The sequence below is a fragment of the Onychostruthus taczanowskii genome, unplaced genomic scaffold (assembly GCF_017590055.1).
Source record: "Onychostruthus taczanowskii isolate IOZ18803 unplaced genomic scaffold, ASM1759005v1 scaffold2, whole genome shotgun sequence".
NCBI lineage: Eukaryota > Metazoa > Chordata > Aves > Passeriformes > Passeridae > Onychostruthus > Onychostruthus taczanowskii.
Genome location: NW_024499239.1, coordinates 28048328 through 28063055, shown reverse-complemented (window position 1 = coordinate 28063055; position 14728 = coordinate 28048328). Strand labels below are relative to the sequence as shown.

The following is a 14728-nucleotide window of genomic DNA, read 5'->3' as shown; positions in this document are numbered from 1 at the left end:
GGAGTTTTCCACCTCAGTTCAAATGATGTCAAATGCTTTCCTGGGTGATTTGGGATTTTTCCCCCTGGATGTGGTTTGTTGATTTAGAGGATGGTGAAGGTTCACTCAGAATATGCTGCCTCTACACCAAGATTTGTAGCAATCAAAACCCAAGATGTCAATAAGATTTCTTTAAACCTTCTTCACCCCTCATTTCCAAATATCCAAATTTTACAACTGCCCCTGGATCTCTGGAAGTTGGCTGGACAGGGCTTGGAGCCACCTGGGGTAGTGGAAGGTGTCCCTGCTCATGTCAGGTGGGGTGGGACTGGATGGTCTTTAAGGACCCTTCCCACCCAAACCATTCCAGGATTCCCAAATTGCTGTAGCTGGATCACCTGAGACCCTTCTGGAAGAAAGAAAAATCAGGAAATGGAGAAACAAAACAGTCCCAGTCCAATCTTTATGGTATAACAACTTAGATGTGCCTGGTTTTTCCTACAGCAAAGGCTGCAGGTTGCTTTTTCTGCCCCTGCTTTTCAAACTTTGTTGTTGCTGCTTGGTTTGGTGAAGAACCTCAAGCTCCCTTGCTGTGCTGTGCCCCAGGGATTTATTTTGACCCCCAGCTGGTTGGTTTGGACTCAAAAGTGCCTGTGCCAGGTTATTTCAGAGGAATTTTTAAGTGTCAGAGAAAACCAGTCTGGATGCTGGGACCCCACGGTGTCCATGAGCACATCTGATGGGAGAAGCAAGATTTGTCAGCGCCGTGCTTTCCCCTGCTCTGAAGTGATGAACATCATCTCCCCTGCTAATGCTTCCAGCAGCCTGCAGCCCTGGAAAAGTGAATACAGATTTAATTTTACATTGAAGGGAAGAGCCTCGATCCAGGGCCTGTTGTGCAGGGACAAGAGGGTTTGGTCTCAACCTGAAGGATTAAGATTTAATTTTTCATTGAAGGGAAGAGCCTCAATCCAGGGCCTGTTGTGCTGGGACAAGGGGGGTGGTCTCAACCTGAAGGATATGTGTCCATATAGATATGAATTAGTATTAGGAAGGATTTTTTCGATAAGAGGGTGGTGAGGCCCTGGCACAGGGTGCCCAGAGAAGCTGTTGGATCCCTGGAAGTGCCCAAGGCCAGGCTGGACAGGGCTTGGAACAACCTGGGCTACTGAAAGGTGTCCCTGCCCATGGCAGGGGGTGGCACTGGATGATCTTTGAGGACCTTTCCAACTCAATATATTCTATAAAAAATGCCCACTCCCCTCTGGGCTCCCCGAGGAGGGGTCTGCGGGAAGGAGCCGGCTTGGCGGTGTCGCTGTCCCCGCCGGGGCCGCGGGCGGGCTTTAGGACCCGGCCGGGTGTGACACCGCCTGTCCCTTCCCCTCCCAGCCGCGCTCCTCACTCGGGACTTTCTCCAGCTTTTATTTATTTTTTTTTTTCATTATTATTATTTTATTTAATTTTTTTAAATTGGCGCGTGTGCATGGGAGGGAGGCGGGGGTGAAAACCGAGTTGTCTCTTTTTTTTTAATTTTTTTTCCTTATTTATTTATTTATTTTCGGCGGGGGAAAATAAATAAAGAACTCTGCCCCCCTCCCCCGTCGGCGGCGGGCGCGGGGAAGGCGAAGGCGCGGCGATGGTGCGGACGGGATGAGCGGCGCGGCCATGGCAGCCCGGCGGCTCTTCCACCTCCAGCCCTGCGGTGAGGGACAGGGCTCCGGGGGGGCTCTGGGGACACCGCGGTGTCCCCCTGCCACCCCCGCTTGCCACCCCGGCTTTTGCTTGTGGCAGCAGCGCAGGGGTCGCGGCGGGATGCGGTGGGCTTGGAGGGAGATGTGTTCTGGTTTTTCCTCTTGGGATCGGGGGTGGGAAAAATCTTCCCTTTGCATCTGCTGAAGGCTTTTGGGGTTGTTGTTTTGGTTTTGTTTTTTTTTTTTGTGTTGGTGACACCCCTAAAGTTGAGCTGCTTGGGCAGAGCGGGATGTTCCAGCGCCGGGGATGCGGTGGGACAGGAGGAGCGGGGGGAAAAGGAGCGATGGAAGCTCGGGGTCCGGCTGTTCTTGGGGGTGTTTTATGCCCCAGTTTTACTTTTACTTGTTTGCACCCAGCATGGGGCGGAAGGCACGGTGTGGTGCCCAGCTCTGCTGAGCGGATGAGGTTGCCTGATTTCGTGTTGGTGTAAAAACCGCAATAAAAAGGAGGGGTGAAAAAAAAAAAGTAGAAAAAGCGAAACTTTAATGCGAAGAGTTGGAGCAGTTGTGCGTGCGGGGAAAGACCACCAGCAACGAGTTAATCTGAAATGCGGGGGGGAGGAAGGGTTTAAATGCGCTTGGGAATTGGCTGTCTGATTTCGGGTGAACTTTCAGAGTTATTTTGTGCGGTGTCCCCTCGCTGCCTTGCAGAGGAAGCGCTTCCTTCACCGGCATGGCCGCGGCAGCGCCGGGTGACACTGCCTGGAGTGACAGGGACCGCTGCAGGGACTTCTGTGTTGGACCAGAAGTGACTGTAGGTGGCACAGCAGCTTTGTCACCCGTGCTGTCCCCGGACCTCTGGTGAGGATCGGTGCTCGGGGTGGGTTTGTGCCTCCGGAGCTTTTCCCGCTCCGGGTTAATGGAGAGGTTTTCATTTAGAGCTGATGTTCTGCCTTAGAGCTCGGCTCTGCTGCTTTTCCACGGCCGTGTTGGCATTCTTGAGACCTGGCGGTGGTGTGGGCTGTCCTGCAGGAATAGAAAATCATGGGAAGGTTTGGGCTGTCCTGCAGGAATAGAAGGTTCGGGTTGGGAAGACATTAAAGTCCATCTCATTCCACCCCGGCCATGGGCAGGGACACCTTCCACTGTCCCAGGTTGCTCCAAGCCCTGTCCATCCTGGCCTTGGATGCTTCCAGGGATCCAGGGGCAACCTCAGCTTCTCGTTGCGGATTTGCACGTGGAGAATCCAAGGGAATTTTCCCCTTTGCCCCGAGTTGTTTCAGTGTTTGTAGGATTTCTCCTGGATTGTCTGTAGGTGCGAGCGCAGCCTTGTCCTCCTCTGCCAAACTCCTGCTCCTCAAGTGCTGGAGCACGTTTGACCCAGGATTGAGTAAATCCAGCTGTGCCTCACCTGGGTTACTGCTCTTGGGTTTGTGGCTGCTTTTTTGGGTTTTTTTGGGAGGCTGGAAGAGCGAGGCAACACTTGGAGTCCTGTCTGCACAGCAACCTCAGTCATTGCCACCCCCCTGCGAGCCGCGCGTCGCTGCTTCCCGGCTGTAATCGGGATTTGTTGGCTAATCCATCTCAGCCAGAGCCCTCCAGTTTTGAAATATCTGTGGCTTTTGTACAGTTGGTGCTCCGTAAGAATGATGGACCGCAGAGGAAGTTCCCCTCCGGCTCTCCTGTTGTTCCTTGGCAATTTGAATGCTTCAGCTTGTTTAAATAAATGCAGATAAAAAGAAGGGTTGGGGTTTTAACTGGAGCCCTCGCTTGACCCACCCGGTGGCATAAGATATCTGTGTGTAATCTCAGAGTGTCTTGACTTCTAGTAAAGCTGTAGTAAATCATTTGAGGCTGTAAACATTTATTAAAACAAGCTTTATTTTTGTGTTGAGTCAATGTGAAAACAAAGATGTCTTGGGTTTCAAAGGGAAAGGATCCGCAAGGGAAGCTTTCTGCCCTGGCTTAAAGGAAAGTGTCAGTGAGAAGTTGGATATTTCAGCAGAAGGGAGCTGAGGTAAGAGTTAGGGTCAGATTTTTAGCTTCAGAGTTGGAATTTGATCCAGAATTATCAGACTTAGCCTGGTGCTGTTCAATTTGCGTGCTTGCTGTTTGGTTTGTTCTTTCTTGCAGGAGGCAGCTGAGGTAAGAGTTAGGCTCAAGGTCAAGCTTTAGTTGCAAAGTTGGATTTTAGTCCTGAATTACCCAGCTTAGCCTGGTGCTGTTTTACTTGCCTGTATAAGACTAAAACCTCCAATTCTGTCCTGGCAGAACTGCACTGATGCTCTGCATAGGTACTTTATGCCTAAGGGCAGGTGTTAAATCACATTAACTGGGGAAAGCTGCTTTTTTGGGGTTTTTTTAGTCATTCTAATACTGTGCTGTGATTGAGGTGTCTCTGGGAAGCCACAGAGTTCCCAGAACCTTTCTGTTGCAGTGGGCTGGGTGGCACTTGAATTACCTCCTCCTAATGTGATCCCACTTCTGGAGAAGTCCTGGTTCCTTGTGTGGGATTGCCCTGGGAGTAAACAAAGCTCAGGACGCTTTGATAACTCATCATCATCATCGTGGAGCTGTTATCTACTCTCTAAATATTCAAATCCTTGTCAAGACGTACAGCACAGGTTAAATCCCAGCTACCTTTGCTGTTCCCATCCCAGCTGGGTGGGGAATCTGCTGGGAAGGATGCAGTGTGGTTAAAAACTGGGAATGCCAAGGCAATTCCTCAGAGTTTATCCTTGTTTGAGTCTGATGTGTGTGATTGTGCAGTTTGCAGAGCAGCTCCTTCAGCATTTTGTGCCGGGACCTGGCGATGCTGGAAATGAAGTTTTATTTTTTATTCCTCTTTTTTTACTAGAAGTACAACTTCCTAACTCTGCTGTGGGCTGAGCTCTCCACAAAGCTCTCTGCAGAGCATGGTGACATGCTGGCCCAGAGCACAGCACTGAGGGCTCCTGCATCTGTCAGTGCTGGCTGTGCCATCAAAGGGCTTTGCTGTCACTCATAGCTCCATGGGTTTTTTCTATTCCCTCTTTCTAAATTCATCCCTGGCTCTGACTCCCAATTAAAACCAGCAGGACTGAGGGCTTCACTCTGTCTCTGCTGCTGAAGGAGGTTCTGTGAGCTCTGAGCTTGGGTAGGGAATCTGATGAGATTTGGGTAGGGAACAGAGCAAGTGTTCAATCCTCAGAGAATGTCAGTCCTCCGAGATTTGATGAGAAAAGTGCAAAACCACGGGGAGAAAAACATGAAAACCAAGGCACTGCAGTGGGTTACACTTTTTGTTGGTGTTGGGTGAGGACTTCCCCACATGTCCTTTGGGGTACCCCAGCTTTGAAGGAGCTGATGGAAGTGGCAGGAGAAAGGCTGGTGGGGCTGTGGCAGCTGTGGGATGGATGCCAGCAGTGCTGAACGGGGGCTGTGGTGGGGAAAACTAAGATTTGAAGCTGGTGGAGAGAAGATCTCAGCTGGTGAATGCTGAGAACTGGGCAACCTTTGTCTCAAGGTGTTCAGCTGGGCAAACAGTAGCGTGGATTGTCTCTGGGTAGAGTGGAGTTGTTGCTGGGTGTTGCCCACTGACAGGGGCTCAGGAGTGGAAATTAGGAGGACAGGGCAACTTGGGAGGAGGATGGGGTAACCTTCCTCCCCTCCTGGTGCTGGGGCAGGTGCTGGCACCCTGCAGTGCCCACCTGGGACGAGCCACGCCACGGGACACGGTGTGAGGCACCAGGTTTATTCTCCTTTTCCTCTCGCCCGCTGCCATCTCCTTTTCCAGGAGTTAAACGCCTCTTCCCCCTGCTCCGAGCCTAATTGCGTCCCCAGGGCTTAACACGCGTGTGTTTGTTTTATTCAACGTGTTGGCTGTTCCCACCGGAACAGGCTGATTTTTCTAGGTTTTTTTTTTTTTAGGGATTGGGCTTTTTTTTTTTTTTTTTTTTTTTTTTTTTTTTTTGCTTATTGTGCACAACAAGCTCCTGCACAAGATATTCCTTGCGGGAGGAGGTTGGGGTGGGGGGAGGAACTGTAGTAATGCCAATACTTCTTGAATATTATAAACCTGGCTTATCAGCCCGACGCAGAGCTGGAATTTGTCTCTTCCTGTGCTGCATCTCTGCTTTCTGAGAGGGGCGTTTAAATACAGGCTGGAGACGCTGCCTTGCCAGTGTGCTCTGCTGGGCTCTGACAGCAGCATCGGGGCTGCTCCAGCGCCTTTGGGGTTTCTTTTATTACTCTTTTTTTTTTTTTTTAATTTTTTTTGCACTAAATCCTTTGGGAAAAAAAAAAGGAACTTCTCTGGGAGAAGGCTCTGAGACTGCATGTCCCAACAGTACGCGCTGCAGGAGGCGAAGGGAGACGCGGTTTGCTTCGTACCTGGCTCTCCTCTCTTCTCTGTCCTGATGGAGCCGGCGTCCTTCTGCTACCCCCGGCTCACCTTCCTGCGCTCGCCCTACGGCCAGTTCGGGGCCAGCGCCGGCTCTTCCCAGGATTTGGCCCCGTGGCCGCAGCGTTTGGTGCCGCAGAGGTGGAGCAGGCCAGTGGATGGTGCGTGCCCAGGGCTTGGAAGGGTTGGGACAGGGCAGCAGAGCAACCCAGTGGGGGTTTTGAGGAGGTTTTGGAGATGGAGGCAGCGCAAGGTGGGACTTGGAGGATGGGTTGGTGTGGTTGTGGTGATGCTCTCCTGGTTGCACAGTTTGGCCGCTGGCATCTCCACCAAGGAGCAGCTCTGGTCTCTGCTACACCCTGAGAGCTGATAAACAACCTCAGCGTGGAAAAAATTAAAAATAGAAACTGATCTGAGCCAGTCTTTTGTTTCCTGAGCTTGGTCGCTTGCTGAAATGGATCCGGCACCGCGTGAAACCTGAAATACCTGCTGGAGGCTCAGTGGGCTCGGTTCACCTATGGGGTTGTGATGCTGTCAGGTATCCTCTAAACTGTTAGTGAAGGTATCAGGTGTGGGGATAGAGGAAGGTTTGAAGATCTCCTATGCAGGTTTGTCTCACTATGAGGAGTTACCTTAAAAATTCCAGCTTGGTTAAAATCTTGCTTTAATGTAATACTGGGAGTTTGGTGGATACTGCTGGTTTAGGAGCTGAGCTCTGTAAGTGCTGATCCTAAGGATGGGAGTCTCAGCTTCTTATAAAACTTTTTTTGGGGAAGGTGTCTGGCTTGGTGAGGTATTGCCCTGTTTTCTATTTAAAGATGGAGCAAGGAGTGGGACTGGAGACCTCCAGGGGTCTCTTCCACCCTCAAACACTTTCTGAACCAGGCTCTACCTCCTTAGCATCTTATTGCCAGTCTGTGATGTGCCTTACCTGGAAAAGCTTGTCAGGTGGCATGGCAAGGGAGGAAAAAAAAAAAAAAATGGAGGAGACTGGCTGAGCAGTCTCAGCAGAGAAAAGGCGTGGGAGGTGTTTAAAAACACGCTTTGCCTGTGGTTCTGTGTGGAGGAAACGAGCCTGTGGCAGGGCCTGGGGATGGGGGCTTCTGGCTGCCTCTGCTGAGGGATGCCCCTTCCCTTCCTTGCTGCCTCCCCTTACCGTGCCCTGGGAAGTGTTTGCTGCCTCCTGGTAAATACCATCACCCCGAATTTTTTTACTGAAGTCACAGGGATTGCCAGAGTTACTGTAGTAGGGGAGTGACCCAGCCTTGCCAGCATTTGGATAATTCGCTGTTTATTTCTGTCTTACTCTTTTAGGGTTCTGCCTTTTCTGAGTTGATGTTGTTTTGGGGAGGTTTTTTGTTGTTGCTTTTTTTTTTTTTTTGGTTGTTGTTGTTGTTGGGTTTTTTTTCAGTTGCTGTTCTTGTTTGTTTGGCCAGCTTAGACCATTCCTCTGGGGTTTAAGTCTCTGGGGAAGACTTGGCTTATTGTGCTGGAAATCTGGAATTGTAAGGAAAGTGAAGCAGTGTAGAATAGGCTGGAGCAGGAGGAGAGGATGTGGCATCTTCCCTCCAAAGCTTTTTAGGCACCTCACGGTCCAGCACTGGCCACAGGCTGGGATTTAAGTCCCCTCGGATGAGGTGAGATCTTTCAGCTCTAAATTCTGCAACTTGCTGCTGGAGCACAGACTTGCTGCCCTGTTTCTCATTCCACTGCATGCATGCATTAACCCTTGCACTGCTGCTGCCGTGCAGCTGAGCTGGATGAAACACCAGAGCCCGGCAGGCACGGCAGCTGTATCTTTAAGGAATTTGCTCTGTCTCCCTCTCAGCAGCAGGTTTCCCCCCCCCCCCCCCCCCCCTCCTTTTCTTCATCCTCTGGCTTTCCCTGTACTACTCTCTGTAAGGTACAGCATCTTCTCACTTCAGCTTTGGCTGGCACAGAGCTTTTTTTCTTTTTTAAGGAGGCACAGGAGCTTTTCTCCATCCTGCATCCAGCAAAACTCTCCGGAGCGCTGGGTCGCTTTAACTACTCTATTTTTGCTCTTGGAGGCAAACGGCTCCGAGAGGTGGTGGGATCCGTCTGGCTGGAGAAGGGGACAGCCCAAATCCTTGGCTGGGCTAGCAGTGGCATGTGCAGAGGTGCTGCCCAGGTGTGGGCTTGGCAGAGCTGGGCTGGAGGTGTCCATCTGGGAGCTGATGGGTCGCACTCTCACTCCACCCATCCGCCGCTCGCCAATTGGAAGTGAGGGACAAAGATGCTCTGGATGGATTCATATTGGAGCCAGTGAAAAAGCAGGAGCTGCTGGCTCTGCCTCGGCCACCTGAGCGAGTGGCCTTTGGGGACAAGTGCTGGTGGCTCGGGGGGAGCAGCCCTGAGGGGAGCAGAGGCATTTCTCTCTCTTGGAGAAGTAGTGCAGGTAAGTTGTGGTCTTAAAACCCCCCCCTCCAAACTGAAGCGCTGCTGTTGCTGGGTGATGCATTTGGTCAGGAAATGTAAAAAAGCAGCTCTGCCAGCTCTTGAATTATTTAATTCACTAAAGTAAGGCAGTGCTTGATGTATTTTCTATGGGCTTTGCTGTGCTTAGTGATGATATCTATTGCCTGTGCTGGGTGTCTCTATGTTTAAGGATGGAGAATGCCTTTTGAATTCCATTTAAATGAACCGGAGCGCTGGCTGTCGGGGGTTTGAATTTAGTTTCAAGGTATGCATGGGGAGATGAGCACTGAAGAGCTTCTCTGTTCTGGTTTTTCTCTTAATTAATGGCAAAACATCCTCCCAGCCTGTCAGTGAGCTTTACATAGAGCTGTTTCACTTGGGGGAAGTGCAGTGCTGAGTGGAGACAAAATCATGTATGTAGTGTGTCTAAAATGTTCCCAAACATCATCCCTGGTGCTGTAGCCGTGGAAGCCTTGTAGATGAACCATAAACAACATCCTAATGAATAGCATTATCTCACAGCTTGTCAGTCTGCAGTTATTTCATCACTGGACTGGGGCATTTTAATTTTGGATTGACGACGGACTGGAAAATGGGATCTGGTGCTGCTGCCTCTCCCCCCACCTGTGTTGTTGTTGTTGTTGTCACTGATGTTGTTTTATGGCTCCTAAACGTGGCAAACTGCATGGGGGGATTTGTGTTATCCTGCTGCAGCTGGTGGGAATTGCAGACCCTGTTTCTGAGGCTGCAGAGTGCAGCTCTGTAGACATTTGGGGATCCTTTGGGCTGTTCTTGCTTTTTATGGCAGAGGGAGGTTTTTCTCTCTGAGTCTTGATGAGAAGCACAACTGAAAATGTGTTTGGTGATCAGGTGGCTGGGTTCAGTGCTCTGCTTCTGTTTCCAGTACAGACCCTGGGTTTGGGCCTAACTTCTGGTTTTCTGTGGGTTAGATCAGTTCCATCCAGTGCCTTTTTGGGGGGTGGTGGTGGGAAGGGATGCAGGAACAACTTTGCTGTAAAAGCCTGGCTCAGCCACTGCTGCCTTTCAGCAGCTGTTTTCATTCCTAGTGGCGATAAGATAGCAGGGGAAAAGAAACTTTCTAGAAATTCACTTTGTTCCAAAACATGACCCTGGTACCCTGGAGGAGGGAGGGATGTTCCAGAGTGAGACTGGTGCTGCTGCAGCATCTCCTCCACTTAACCCCCAAGAAAAGCTTATTCCCACCTGTTTACTCCTCCCTGCTGCTTAATTTTTACAGTATTTACACTTTAAACCCCCACAGGGAGCAGCTCCCACTCCCTGAATAACCCCAAGTCAGTGAAATGTTGTCAGACTGTCTCTTAACCATTTCTGCATGGTTTACACAGTGCCACTGCAGATAAGTGGCAGGTGGTGGCCTCTGGAAGACCTGCCTGTACAAAGAAGGCATTTCAGCAGAACAAAATATCTCAGGCATCTTTTAAAATCCATTTTCAACCCTAACCAAGGTTTGGGGCTGTTGCAGTATCTCTTTCTCTTTTGGATTAAGAGTGATGAGGCTTCTCATAGGGCCCTGCTAGGGAAAGAGCTGCCTGAGAAGCTGTCAGTAAGAGTTAATGCTTTCTAAATTATTTAAATGTTTCAGGAAAAGTCTGCTGAGGAGCCTCAACTGGCCTGATCTTGGGCCTTTGCCAGCTTGTGGCATCTCTGGAGGTGTTTGCTGTCTCTCCTCTCTATGTAGTGCTTAAGCAAGAAATCCTTGCAAGACTTAAATCACGTTTTAGAGGGTCCCACAAAACAAAACCTCCCCCCAACAAAACAAAACCTGTAAAGAAAACAAAATAAGAAAAAAAAAAAAAAAAGGTGGGGGGAGAATAGCCAGAATAGTCCAACAGCCAAATCCCAAAGTGTTGTTGGTGCCTTGCTGCTGACATGGTCCTGCTCACCTGTGAAATGCTGCCCAAGAAATGCAGTGGGTGAGGAGTGGATATCCTGCATCACTCTGGATTTGCAGGGTGGCTTCCTTTTGCAGCTCACCTCTGGGAGGCAGCCTCGGATATTAATTGTTTGGGTGGGCTAAATTGTGATGAGTCAACCTGGAGAACGTGGTGCTCCTGCTAAATCCAAACAGCTTTTTTTTTTTTTTGGTTGGGGGGGAGGTCTCTGGGAGCTGTCACTGCTGCACCCAGTGACTCTTTATTAGCTGGTTTTATTGCAGTGGGTGAGCTGGAGGAAGCTGGAGGGGAATTGTTCAATGCAGTGAGGAAAAGGCTTTGAAAACAGCCACGTCTGATCCCTGAGCCTGTGTGTGGGTGGGTGTTTGCCTGGCAGGGAGCAGGCAGGAGGATGCTTCCTGCTTTATCCCTTCAATATGATGCTTTATTTTCCCAGCCAGCCGCTGTGGAAATGAGTTCTGGGGTTTCATTTACCACGGTGCCCCATGGCATAACTTAAAACCTCCCCACACCATTTCCATGCTCAGAAGAATGTCCAGCTCCTTGCATATAATCCATGGTCTGAGCCTTGAGTGCCTGCTGAGCCTCAAAGCCATGGAGTTGTGTCTTCTGCCTGGACCAGGACTGGGATGTCATCCCACTCTGATGGAGGACACTGTTTAGATAAATCCATGGAGCAAAACTTTATATCCAAGTGACTCAGGATAGCCCTGGAAATGTCAGAGGACTGGTTTGTGTTCTCCAAAAATCACAGAAATGGGACATTTCCAAGGGGTGTGATGTTTAGTTTAGATAATCCAGACCTCTGAGTCCTAAAAACAGGGATCTGGGGGAATGAAACCCTTCTGGGAAGCAAAGAAATGGTGAAAAACCTTTAGGAATACTTCTTGTAGGGGGATAGGGGAGTAAGCAACACATCAATGCATCCCTGTGGCAAGAGGAGAGTGTTAAACATAAAGGGAGTTCTAAAGAATTATTTAACAGAAACATTCCCTCCTGTAAGGTTTCCTGGAGGATGTGTTTATACATCAGGAGGGCAAAGCCTGTGTCCCTGCAGGTCTGGGTCTCTGCGCTGGAGCAATAATTTGCCATCAAATTGGGGCTGCTTAAAAGCACCTTCCTCCTCAGTGTCTGCTCTGAGCAGCACTTCATCTTCCAAAAGTTTACTGGGGTGAAGAGCTTCAGAGTAGATTTAAATCTTTCTGGGGCATGGCTGTCTCCTAAACTGTTTTGAGGACCTCCTGAGTTGATTTCTTGTAGGTATTTGCATGCAGATGACGTTTTAATCAACCCATTTAGGTAAAAACCTGCAGTGAATATCCCTGTTTTGTTACCCAGTGATGCCAGGCACTCTTCTGCTGCCTGTGTTAAATCTCCAGGTGTGCTGTGCTTTTTTTTCCCTTCAGGGACTGTGCTTTTCCTCCCCAGCCTCCTGAGGAGGAGGAGGATGAGCAGAGGAAGGTGAGGGGCAGCAGATGCAGGCAGAGGAGAGCTGCCCTCCCTGTGGGTACCAGCTGCCCTGTGGGGCATTGCCCACTCTTTGCTCTTCTCCTGCTGTGTTTGGGAGCTGTGTTGGGAAGATATTTTGAAGTCTGTGATGGGTGGAACCGGGGGGAAAAGGATCCCAGCTGGTGCCTGTGGTCTGTCCTTGCAGAGCCCTTCCCTGCAGCCCTGGCACTGAGCTGGAGAAGGGATGAGCTGGGGATGGATAGGGCTCTGCTGTGCCCTGGGAAGGGAGGATTATCCCCCTCAGGCTCTGCTGGGGATGGATGTGTGCTGCACTGGCAAAGGACAGCGAGGCTACAAAGCTGTGCCTAAAAAGACTCTGTTAGTTGATATTGATTCAGCCCTTCAAGAAAAAACTCCCTGGGAGTCCCATTGCGAATATTCCCCATTTAATGACTTACAAAAGGTCTTTTTGACCCTCTTGAATTTTGTCTTTGATGTTTTCCTTTGCCTTTTAGGGAAGGGTCTGTGTTTGAGCTTGCCTCAGGCAGCATCAGACACCCTTTACCAGGCACTTTCCTTACCAAGCATTCCTCACTGATCTCACACTTCCTTGAATTACAATGATCAGTTTGGAAAACCTGACTTCTGTGATTTTTTTTCCTTTTTTTTTGTTTTTTTTTTTTGGTCACATCTCTCTGGGCATGGAGAAAAACAAGTCAAATCTGCAGCTCTTGTCCTGTCTGTCAGTTGTGATTGCCCAGACCAGCAGCACAGGGGCATATTCCAATTTCTGTGCCAGCAGGAGCTTTGCTCTCACCAGCCTTTTCCAGCTGAATCAGGTGGAGCAGTGGGAAGGAATCGGCTGCTGAAGGTGTAGATAGAAATGAGAAGTGGCAACTTGAGCCAGAATAGCTTTTTGCTTGCTGCTGTCCATTAATTCTTGCTGACTAAGGTGGTTTTAAATGATTTGCAGGGAATGTCTCCACCAAGAGCCTGTGCTTCTTGGTTCTTCTTGGAAACTCCCAGAATCTCTTGTTTTAAGAGCACAAGAGAGGCTCTGTTGGAGAAAAACTGTAATATTGACATATTTAGAGCTGATCATGTCGGCTGTGATCAGATTTGCTGCCTGTCAAGCTCCCGCCCTGTTCTGCTGTGATGCAGTTGTATTATCAAAGGAGTTGGAGGCTTCCTTGTCCTCCTCCTGTTGAGCTCTTGCTGCACACTGAGATTTTTAAACTTCATTTCAGTTAATGCTCTACATAATTAAAAAATTCCTTCTCTCCTACAGGTTTTCCCTGAGGTGTTATTTCCTCTGTGTGTGATTTTTCTCTTAAGTCTGTGTTTCTGCTGACTTTGGGTGGAGAAGGGGAGCCAGCACCATTTGGTTATTAGGTATTTAAAGCACATAAATTGTGACTCTTCCCTTGCTCCAAATTGCAGGAACCTGAATACAGCTTCCAGATCCCTTGTGTAGGAATTCCCTTGTCCTGAGATGTTAATTCCTGTTGGGGTGGAGAGAGCAAAGAATAAGAATTTATTAAGAGTTTAATACTGAACACCAGGACTGGGGTCTTTGGATGGGGGAAGCTGCATCATCTTCCACCAGCTTGAAGCCTTGGATGAGACCATAAATTTGTCCAAGCTGGAATTATCCCTGGATCAGTTTGAGGGGGTACAACTCAACTGTAACATTTCTGATTTTGGATTCAGTGAACTCCTGGAGTCAGCTGGAAGTGGCCAAAACCTTGCTGCAAAGCCAAAGTCCTGCATGACTTCTGTGAAGTGGATTTCTTTCCAGTTACCCATCCCATTTCTGCCCAGTTATCTGACTGAATTATTGCATTCAGTATGATGCAATAGTTGCTAATTCTTCATGAGAGGAAATGGGCAAAGTCTGGAGGCTTTTTCAGCACAAACAAGTGATTTTTGTGGTAACTTCTCACTCGCAGTCTGACGTGTTCTGCTTTATCAGCTTTGAGGCAGGACATTGCACGTGCTGATGAGTCTGAGAAATGTCCTCAGAGCTCCAGCCAGAAATGGTGGAAATTGAGGTTTTTGAAGGAGCTGTGGCTGCCCCATCCCTGGAAGTGTCCAAGGCCAGGTTGGATGGGGTTGGAGGAACCTAGTCTGGTGGAAGGTGTTGGAATATGGGGTTGGAACTGGATGGTCTTTAGGGACCCTTCTGGCCCAAACCGTTCTGTGAAATTGGAGCACAGCCTGAGTAAAGGATAATGAAGCTACGTGATGTTTTCTGATCAGAACTTTTGGGCTAATTAAATTTTCCAGATGTACGAGCTGCCCATGTTCAGAGACAGCCCAAGAGTTGCCAATATTAAGGGGCCTGTAAATAAAAAAGTTCTTCCCCAGTACCTCTTTCAGATTGGTGTTGTCTCAAAATAAACTCCAATTAACTATCAAGGCCCTAGAATTTTTAGAGATTTAAGCAAAAAAAAAAAAAATAAAAAGCCATAAATGCTAAAGGCTGTGGCAGTACTTGTAGAAAGCTTTTGCAGAGCTGTGTTTCACTTCAATATAAGGCTTGTGCTGCAGAGGGCTGTTTATTTGGAAGATGCCAGCACCAGAACAGTGTAATTGAGTTACCCAAGTATCCCGAGAATGTGTTTTTATTCATAATCCTCCAGTATTGCAAGGCTCAAGGGAACTTACTGCTAACTTTAAAACAAGAGAGTCAAAATGGATTATTAGTTGGAGACGCAGTGTGCACAGGAATTTAATAATGGAGGATGGCATGGCAGGGGTTTGTTGTTAAATGTAAAAATGATAAGAATGTAAGAAATCAGGAAATATACCCACTTCTTGTCTGGTGCTTCCCATGGCACATCAGCTGTTCCATCCCC

At 48.9% G+C, this 14728-nt stretch overlaps 1 protein-coding gene across 4 annotated transcripts in view; it reads left to right on the top strand.

The window, feature by feature from the left end:
- The first annotated feature begins 1592 nt into the window (after positions 1–1592).
- SLC4A11 (solute carrier family 4 member 11) overlaps positions 1593–14728 on the top strand; it is a 97206-nt gene continuing 84070 nt past the window's right edge. For 2 of the 4 annotated variants that reach the window (XM_041402718.1, XM_041402717.1), the window contains exon 1: positions 5825–6212. In XM_041402718.1, coding sequence (XP_041258652.1) covers positions 5987–6212 — 226 coding nt within the window. In that variant the 5' untranslated portion in view covers positions 5825–5986. Of the gene's footprint in view, positions 1682–5824; positions 6213–8120; positions 8468–14728 lie in introns of those variants that run through there. The other 2 variants (XM_041402720.1, XM_041402721.1) reach the window with 2 other exon arrangements.